The 10,436-nt window shown below is 45.0% G+C and overlaps 1 protein-coding gene across 1 annotated transcript in view; it reads left to right on the top strand.

Moving 5' to 3' along the window:
- Window positions 1-10,436, top strand: part of LOC101858346 (protein phosphatase 1 regulatory subunit 21) — a 40,310-nt gene that overhangs the window by 6,203 nt on the left and 23,671 nt on the right. Inside the window, exons 5-6 of the mRNA XM_005100904.2 lie at window positions 973-1,031; window positions 9,643-9,737. Coding sequence (XP_005100961.1) covers window positions 973-1,031; window positions 9,643-9,737 — 154 coding nt within the window. The remainder of the gene's footprint in view (window positions 1-972; window positions 1,032-9,642; window positions 9,738-10,436) is intronic.

Raw genomic sequence — 10,436 nt, 5'->3', positions numbered from 1 at the left:
CGAGTGATGTAAGTTTAGGGGGAGAGCTCAGGTGTGAGTGCGATGTTCGGGGAAAACAAACGTGTCGGTCAGTTCACACCCCGGTGTGATCCCGTCTGGGGCAAACATTGTATCGTTTCATCGAGTTTTTCAACGTGTATGTGATCACATTCACGATAGTGGCTGATCTTTGACACGATGGACAGTTTATTGATCTCAACTTTTCACTCTTGGTTGATCGGCTGTCCAACCCGGGTTTTTGTTCCGCAAATTATTATCTGAAATGCAGGATCTTAGTAGAATGTAGACCTTCAGAGTGAATCAGAGCGGGATCTTATGGGTGACTTTTGTATAGTAAAAATTCTGTTTTCTTAAAACAGCGGGATCTTAAGCGAACCGGTATCGTAAGCGGTGGGATCTTAGGCGGAGACTACTGTATACGCTTAACTGTTTCAGCGGCTTGTCTTTCTTGTACTGAACGTATTTGTTCTGAGTCAGAGCTAATTGCTCCATATTGTTCCCAGTTTTTTGTTTTAGTCTTGCATTGCAATATATGTTTGAAATTCAACTTTCATTGTGAAACTTTTTTTTACTTGGCTGGCATTGTCCATTTCTCATCATTTTTTTTTTTGCGTTGTTTTTTCCCCCACCATTTTGTTCAGATTTTGTAGCAGCTTGTATTTATTATCTGTAAAGTCTAAAAATTTCCTAAGATACTGTTTGAATTTTGGTTTGTAGAGAGTGCAAAGTACTGAACTTGAAACTATGAATCATTTGCCCTTAAGACTGTTTTAGAAGAAGATGGTCATTGGCAAAGATAGAGGACCATAGTAATGTACCTTATTATTTATGCCTCATTGAATATTCAAACTGCCTGGCTAATGAACAAATTGCAAGGGAATTGTTGACATTGATTTTCAGTGACATTTTCAATGTGTATTTTTACTGTTTCTGTGGTTTTAGTTGTAATCATTTCTTTATTTTCATTGACAGGTCAAAATACAGTCATTGGAGAATGATTTGAAGGATTATCGTGGGCGATGTGACTTAGCGTAAGTATTTCACTGTGGATCTCAGGAAAGCGAAAGATTGCACTAATAGAAGAAAAAGAAGGAGAAAAGCAATTTGTTGTAAATGTGCAAGTTGCAAGTTTATTTTGGCTGTCTTCTCATAAAAATAGTCTTTTCAGATGATGGAAGAAAAATACTTCTGTTTCTCGAAAAACATTTTAAGCAAACTTACTCTCTTTGTGAAGATCACACCATCTGTTGTATTACTTTTATGTATAATATATATATATACATTGCCAATACATACTGCGTACGTTGATTTGACAAAGGCTTTTGCTACAGTCAGTAGATCAGGACTGTACATGATGCTCGGAAAAATTGGCTGTCCCCCAATACTACTACAGCTCATCATCTTATTCCACGAAGATATGAACGCCACCTTTCAGTTTGACGGTTCAACATCGATAGCGAAGTAAAGCAAAGTTGTGTTTTAGCACCAACCCTTTTAGCACTTATTTTGCTATCTCACTCACTACAACACGAATTCAAAGAGTCACCAGGGGATGTCTTCCTCCAGTGGAGAACAGATGGGTTGCTCTTCAATCTTGCTCGACACAAGGCCAAGACCAAGATCAACAAAACAAAACCCCCAGTGGGTCGGGGGGATATAAATAGACCCACTGCTTCGTCTGCAGAAGGTGCAACCCCTTCAAAGGCGAGGTGTCGCACTCGGACCCCAATCCTCTGAGATCCGGATGCGACACCTACTTTGGTGTATCTTCCTCTTCTCCTTCCTTCTTTCTTTCTTCTTCTGTCTTTCCTGCCACCGCTGACCTCATGTGCAGCAAAAAGAGAGGTCACCCATCCCACAGAGTGGGCGCCTTGTTGACCGTGAGGTGCGACCCGTGCGGAGGGAAACCGGGTACCTGGCGGTTGAGGTGAGAACAGTCCACGGACTGTCCCTCGCCAACACACCTCTTTGGCCTAGGTTTTCCTCTTAGACGGGAGGGTGGCACGGCCCATGCCACTCAATCGGTTGAGAGCTGAAACCCCATCAAGCCCTGGGTCAATCTTGACGGGAGGGTCTCGTACTTTCTCGTTGAGAGTATAGCTCCGGGGTAGCCCTGGCACAGCTCTGGATATCCGAGCTATGTGTCCCCTTGTTGGGCTCCGTGGCGGGCGGGGAGCCCCGGAGTCGAATCAAATAGAAAACTTTCATGGATTCCAAAAAACAAAAAGACCCTTCCCCAGCTCCCAACGTTAAAAAGTCTCGGCTCGCGGAAGCGGGTGCGGCCGCCGAGCCGAGCAAAAACTCAAAAAAAGGTAAAAGGACCTTTACCGATGCCTCTTTCCTCCCTCCTCCCAAGGAGCTTCTGAGGCAACCGTACGTGGCCATCTCCAGTACCAAAGACGCACAGAGAAGAATTACCGATCTCAACCTCTTTAAGACAGGAGATGCACTACGGAAAGTTCTGGGATACATTCCCACATGTGTACAGAAGCTTTCCTGTGGTGCACTCCTTGTCAAGTGCGCAACCGAGATAGAAGTGACCAAACTCCTGGATACCACGACCTTCGGCGGTATTCAATGTAAGTCAGAGCACTACCAAAAATTTAACCGCTCGAAGGGCGTGGTCCGCAGCCATGAGCTGAAAGGCTGCTCCATGGAAGAGATTGTGGAGCACTGTGAGGGAGTGGTCGAAGCCCGCCGGATTACTCTTCGGCGGGGGGAGACTACTATCGAGACGAACACGATTGTCCTAACATTCGAATCGTGTCGCCCTCCAGCCACCGTTCGGGCATCTTACTTGGTACTCGACGTACGACCCTATGTGCCGAACCCTCTGCGCTGTTTCAAGTGTCAGAAGTTCGGCCATAGCCAGTCACGATGCCGTCACGCAGCCGTGTGTCCTCGTTGTGGCAAGACCGGGCATCCTGAGAAGGAATGCAAGGCTAGTCCTTGTTGCCCCAATTGCCACGGCCAGCACACAGCTTTCAGCAAGGAGTGCCCGACTTGGCTCCAAGAACGCGCCATCCAAGAATATAAGGCGCGAAATGGCTGCTCCTTTCAAGAAGCCCGAAAAGTTGTCTGCCCGCCAATCACAACCCCAGTCATTGGCCGGTCATATTCAAAGGCAACCCAGATGGTCACGAGGTCGGCAAGTAATTCTACTGCCGACCTCCCAAAGCCCGCGGTCAACAGGCAAGTCTCTGTGCCAAAGATCATCAAAAATAAAAAGGTTGCTCCTAAAACTGTGGTACCCACCTTCCAGGTACCACTCACTAACCGCTATGGGGTTCTTGGGGAGGATGGGGTGGACTCTTCCTCCACCCCCCCTTCTCCCCCTCACCCCTCCTCTATCATTTCTTCTTCTTCTTCTTCCACCTCACAACCCATCTCTCTGATGGAGTGTGAGGTGGGCCTTCTCCCCTCCCCCCAGCCCCCTCCCCCCCTCCCCAGCCCCCTTGGTCTACTCCACCTCCCCCTACCCCTCCAGCAGACATACCCTTGCCAATGGAGGAAGACATCTCCGACCCCCCTCCCCGGCCTGACCCCGGGAAGGGCGGAGTCTGTCACTCCTCCAAATCCCCCACTAGACCGCCGTCCAATCCAGGACGGCAACCTAGAAAACACTCTGCCTCCCCCGTAAGGAGGAGTCAGAGTGCTTCTTCGAAGCCGGGGCCTAAGTGCTCCAAATCAAAAAGTAAAAATTCATAATGGCGGTCCTGCAATGGAATGCCGGCGGAATCCGACCTTCCATTGCAGAATTGCAACATTTACAGGCCACACTGTGCCCACGGGTGGCCTGTATTCAAGAAACAAAATTCGCCCCGGCTTCAACCATAGACTTAAGAGGATTTACTGCGTACCATCACATTCACACGGAGAACCAGATTGCTTCCGGTGGTACCACCATCTACACCGACAACCACACACTCCACAGACAAGTACATCTTAAGACGACCCTCCAAGCTATTGCCGTACGGGTCACCCTGCACAGACCAATCACGATCTGCTCAGTTTACATCCCACCAAATTACCCCCTCAAAATAACCCAACTAAATGACTTTAAGTCCCAGCTCCCAAAACTCTTTATTTTACTAGGTGATTTCAATGCCCACAGCCCCTTTGGGGAGACAAACCTATAGACCAGAAAGGTAAAATAATAGAAAACTTTTTATTTCAAAATAACATCTGTCTCTTAAATGATAAATCCCCAACTTTCAGAAACAGAGCCACTTATGGCACTTCATCCCTTGACCTTACTTTTTGTACCCCTGAACTAGTCCCAGATCTTGAGTGGTCTGTGCTGGATGACCGTACGGACCATTTCCCAATTCTCCTCAAAAACAATAGCCTCCAAAACGACCCGATCCCAGAACGCTTCAACTTCAAAAAAGCCGACTGGGACGGGTTTGCAAATCAATGTTCCAAGATTCTTAATCCCAATTTCGACCACAACTACAATAAATTTCACGAAAAACTCTTAGAAATATGCCACAATCACATTCCAAAAACAAAAACAAAACCCCGGAGGAACAAGATCTGGTTCTCTTGGGAATGTGAGGACGCAGTAAAGAAAAAGAAGGCAGCGTATCGAAGAGCCGTCAACAACACCACCATAGAAAATAAGATACTTTATTTAAAGGCTCGAGCTGAGGCACGTAGATGCCTCAGGGAGAGCAAAAGACAATCATTCCAAAAATACATCTCCAAAATCAACAGCCAGACACCACTCAATCAAGTTTTCCAAATTGCTAAAAAATTCTTAGGTAGACGCACAGACACCATTCGGCACGTCCAGAGGCCGGATGGAACAACAGCTGAAACACAAGTAGACATTGCAAACACAATAGCTACATCTCTAGCCAAAAACTCATCCCAAGCAAACTACAACACCACTTTTCAAAACATCAAAACTAACAGAGAAAAACAACACCTAAACTTCCACTCAAACAACACTGAAACCTACAACGCAGACTTCACAATAGACGAACTAACATCGTGCATCTCGGACCTGGGCGATACAGCCCCGGGACCGGATGACATCCACAACCAAATCATTAGACACTTACCCTCAGAAACACTCACACTCCTCTATCTATTATACATATACAACGACATGTGGCGGTTGCACTCCTTTCCGGAGTCTTGGCGTCTCGCCACTGTCATTCCAATACCCAAACCAAACAAGGACCACACACACGCATCCAATTACAGACCAATAGCACTAACGAGCTGTCTCTGCAAATTAATTGAAAAAATGATTCACAGGCGACTCATGTGGTTTCTGGAAACGACGGGCTCGCTGAGCGGTCTCCAGTGCGGATTCAGGAAAACTCGATCCACTCTGGATCACCTGGTCCGCCTGGAGACCTTTATACGCGAGACGTTCGCTGAAAGAGGCCACATGATCGCCATCTTTTTTGACCTAGAAAAAGCCTTCGACACAACCTGGAAGTACGGCATTCTTCGAGACCTGCACGCACTCGGCATACGCGGTCACCTCCCTGCCTTCATTGGCAACTTCCTGAAGAACCGTTCCTTCCAGGTTCGTGTCGGATCCTCCCTTTCAGACCCCCACCAACAGGAGGAAGGAGTCCCCCAGGGGAGCATCCTTTCTCCTCTCCTTTTCGAAATTAAAATTAACTCCATAGTGAAAACCCTCCAAAAAAGCATAGACAGCTCGTTATACGTTGACGACTTCTTGATATGCTGCCGATCGAAAAATCCTCATTTGAGATCTATGGAAAGGCAGCTGCAAACGCAGCTGCAAAAACTTGAAACGTGGGCAAACAACAACGGTTTCAAGTTCTCCCCGTCAAAGACGGTTGCAGTACACTTCTGCCGAACTGGCAGACGTGTACTGCAGCCGGATTTGACACTATACGGGGAAAGGATTCCCGTCCAGGACCAAGCTCGTTTCCTCGGCGTCATTTTCGACAAAAAACTTACATTCATACCACACATCAAAGACCTTCGTGTGAGGTGCCAGAAAGCGTTAAACGCTTTGAAAATTCTATCACATCTGGAGTGGGGCGGGGACTCAAAACACCTTCTCCACTTGTACATCTCCCTTGTCCGGTCCAGGCTTGACTACGGCTGTCAAGTCTACGGATCGGCAAAACCACACGTCTTAAAAATACTAGATCCAATACAGAACCAAGGACTCCGCCTCGCTCTGGGGGCTTTCCGCACTTCTCCGGTGGAGAGCCTCCAGGCCGAGGCCAACATTCCACCACTCTCACTCAGACGCACACAACTCTCACTACAATACGCAGTTAAACAGAGCTCAACACCGGAAAATCCAGCGCACAACAGCATTTTTCAAACAAATCCAGAAACCAGAAACAGATTCCAAAACAACGAAAAACTCATCAAACCTTTCGGCCTCAGAATCCTTGAAGACCTCAAAAACTTACACTTTTCCAAACAAGACATCCAACAAATTCTTTTCCCCGACCTCCCTCCGTGGCACCTCACCAAGGCAAAAGTAGATTTACAGCTGACCACACACAACAAAGAAAGCACAAACACCAAAACATTTCAAGCAGAATACAAAAAACTAATAGATAAATACCCCGGTGCGGAGCTCATCTTCACGGATGGCTCCAAAAAAGACAATGAAGTGGGCGCCGCAGCCCTATCTCCCAACAATACACACCAGAGGAGACTCCATCCTGAAGCCTCCATTTTCACTGCGGAGGCCACTGCCATTGACATGGCACTGGACTCTGTAGAAAATTCCCCTAACAAATCTTTCCTTATCCTTTCTGACTCTCTGTCTTGCATCACCTCACTCACAAACTACACACTCCTACACCCAAAAATAGTTATGCTACAACAGAAAATCCATACACTATCCGAAACAGGAAAAAACATCATGTTCGCATGGATACCCAGCCATGTGGGCATCCGAGGAAACGAGCTGGTAGACGACCTGGCGAAGAAAGCTTCATCCCTTCTGCTGGGATCAACGACAAACACTCTCCCACAGACTGACTTTAGAAATAAAGTCAAAAAGTACACCTCCAGTCTGTGGGAGAGCCACTGGGAAAACCAGAAAAATAATAAATTATATGAAATTAAACCCAGACTAGAACAGCGAAATCCTTCGGATCTCTCCAGAAGAGACGAAGTCATTTTTACTCGATTGCGCATCGGACACACGGCCCTAACCCACAAATACCTCCTACAGGGAGAAGAGAAGCCGTTCTGTGTCGGATGCGACACAGATTTTACCATTAGACACATTTTAACAGAATGTCTAGACTTTGGAGAGATCCGAAGGAAATATTATAAATGCTAGATATTGCAGGATATTTTCTCCGTCGTTGTTCCCAGCAGAATTTTAAATTTTATAAAGGCCATTGGCCTTTATGGCGAGTTGTAAAGTGAATCTGATATTATTTAAAATTTTTATTGTTACTTAAAAGTTGTTTTAGATCACAAATGTATTTACACCGAATTTGAATATTTTAACTTTTTAGCATTTTAAAGTAAATTAGTTACCAGTCGTGAAGTGAACTTTCGCAGAGGTGAACAACTTGTGTTTCGCGCGCTCATATGACCTTAGCAGTTGCGAGCGCCGTAAAACCTTATACTACTACTACAACAAAACAACAGTACGAGACCTTCTCTTCGCCGATAATGCTGCTCTTGTTGCTCACAGTGAATCAACCCTACAAACAATGATGCACCGCCTATCAACAGCATGCAAGGACTTTAGCTTGGTCATCAGTGTAAAGAAAACAGTCGTCCTTACCCAAGAAGGTGCAGAGCAGACCCATATGTGGCTGAACGACAAGGAACTTGAGACAGTGGACAAGTTCTGTTACCTGGGGTCTATGGTCAGCTCTACATCATTTGATTATGAGGTCAACATCAGGATAGGGAAAGCAGCAACAACTTTTGGAAGGCTGACAAAATGAGCATGGGAGAACAAAAGATTAACCGTCAAAACAAAGATCAAGATTTACGAAGCATGTGTCCTCAGCACACTCCTTTATGGATCTGAAACATGGACCTTGTACAGCAGACAAGAAAAGCGCCTCAACATTTTCTATCTCAGATGCTGCCGCAAGATCTTAGGCATTTCATGGCGTAACAAGGTTACAAATGTTGAAGTGTTGGCACGGGCGAACCTCCAGAGCATGACAACTATCCTGTGTTTAAAAAGATTGAGATGGCTAGGCCATGTCAAGAGAATGGATGACAAGTGGATTCCGAAGCAGCTTCTCTATGGAGAACTTGCCCAGGGAAAGAGACCAAGAGGAAGACCAAAACTGAGGTACAAAGACACCTGCAAAAACAGCTTATCTAGTCTTGGAGTAGATGTTAGCATCTGGGAAGAAATAGCTGAGGACAGGAAAACATGGAGGAAAATGATAAAGGAAAGAACTATAATGCTAGAGAGCAGCCTTAGAAACAACCAGGCTGAGAAGCGCCAACGAAGAAAGAAAAACAGCGGAAATACAGAGCTTCAATCTACATCACTGACATGCAAGCTCTGCAACAGAATCTGCGCTTCAAACACAGGAAGAATTAGCCTTGAAAGAAGCTGCTTGAAGACAACCTTGAGACCATCTTTAGCTAAATTGACCGTCTGCATAGACGAAAAGAGCCATACGTTTATATACATAATGTTTTTCATTCAGTTGATCCCTTACCTGTGTCAGAACACATATGTATCATGACGTGGTAGAATCAGGCGCTCGTCAATTTTTGGGCTTGTGGAGTTATTGCTATCATCTGAACACTGATTTGTTTCCCTTGCTTCCAATGAAATAAATATCCATTAATCTTTAATAGAATTCAAGTTATTTGCGATTGAAGGAAGTGGTGTCGCCTGGTTTCAGTGGTGAAATTAGAGAGAAAATGGCCGCCAAAGTTTGGTAACTCCAATAGCTAAAGAGTCTTGGACAACTGAAAATTTACATATTTTGTGCCTTTAAGAAATGCTTTTCAGTAAAATTTGCATGGAAATGTGTTTTTACAGACTTCAACAAAAGTTAAGGACCACCTTGACTGACAGTCCTAATTTTTTTTAATTTCCGAAAAAAAGACAGCAAGGAATGTTTCAAAATTTTTGCTCCGAAAGTGTTAATGGGTTACCAACGTGTACTGCGAAGCCTTTAGCCACAGTGTGTGTATACGCTTTCATCATTTGCATTTTGTAAGTAGCGAACACACGTTATGTATGTGTGTGCGTGTGTCTGGGTTAAGTACGGAAAATTCCTGCTAAGTGCTTTTCTCAAAAACACATCAGACCCCTGGCAGGATTCAAACCGCCACCTTTCAGTTTTTGACCCAAAAGCCTATCCACTAGACCACCAATGCCACGAATTAACTATTTGCTTATAAGAAATTAAATCCCATTTCTGTCTTAACCTTATTGACCCAAGCATGCTGTTAAGTATGATTACCTTTACCTGTCTGTGCACAGAAAGGATGTCTAAGCTGGCAGTGGTGTATGGCAGTCAGTCCACTGCCGCTCGGGGAGGGGGGGGGGGGATGTATGTGCAGGGTAATGGGTCCTATAGCCCCAGGGGACAGGACTCGTAGGGGTAAGCAAAAGAGGTATGCAGTGCAGATTTTGTTGTTGTTTTTTTTTATAAAATTCAACGATGCCAAACATTGTTTGGTTTTCAGGGAGCAGAAACTGGTGTTAGTGGAAAAGACTCTTCAGACTCGTTTAGACAACGCTACAAAGATTATTGACGACAAGCTGCCATTCATTGATTCCAGTAAGTGAAAAGCGAGTCAATACGCCGTAAGTAATAAACTATGTTGGACCTAGTTAACTGCATTATGTGTGTTCAGGCCTTGTTTCAGAGACAAACAGAAAAGTCGACATCTAGAGGCCTCACCTAGATTAAGGGCTTGTGAGATAAATTCTTAGTTTGGCGCTCATATGACCTTATGCAGTTGCGAGCGCCGTAAAACCTCTACTAAAACAAAATCCTTAATGGGTCTGAGCGAGTCAGTAATGATTTGGATGATGTTAAATCTCAGAGAAGGAATTTATGCTTGTCCAGTTTCAACTTTTAACTCTAAAGAACATGCTTGGCTGGCAGATGCTCTGGTTCGGTTTGCTCCTTTCTTCCTATCAAGCATCTTTCATCCTTATCTCTCCTCCTTTTTTGTTTGTTACTCCCTTGTAATACCTCACCTCTTCAGCACCTATATGATGACCGAATTGTGTCTCAAGTGCCGTAAAACTCTTACTAAAAAACAAAAGCTGTAGAGAACAAAGTCATGTTAGGCTTGTACCATAGTCATGTTGTTTGAAGACTAGGCTATGAGTGGTTAGAGGGTGCCAGTGTCAAAGTCTTACTTTTGTCTTGTAGCTCTTTCTTTTGTGTTGATGGTCTTGTGTCTTCCCAGCCCAAAAATCGCCATGGTTAACGAAGGATTGTTTGAACGTACATTGTATTTCTCTTCAG

Source organism: Aplysia californica, unplaced genomic scaffold (assembly GCF_000002075.1).
Source record: "Aplysia californica isolate F4 #8 unplaced genomic scaffold, AplCal3.0 scaffold00264, whole genome shotgun sequence".
Taxonomy (NCBI): Eukaryota; Metazoa; Mollusca; class Gastropoda; order Aplysiida; family Aplysiidae; genus Aplysia; species Aplysia californica.
The sequence above is the reverse complement of the archived record's forward strand: the minus strand, read 5'-3'. Positions and strand labels throughout refer to the sequence as shown.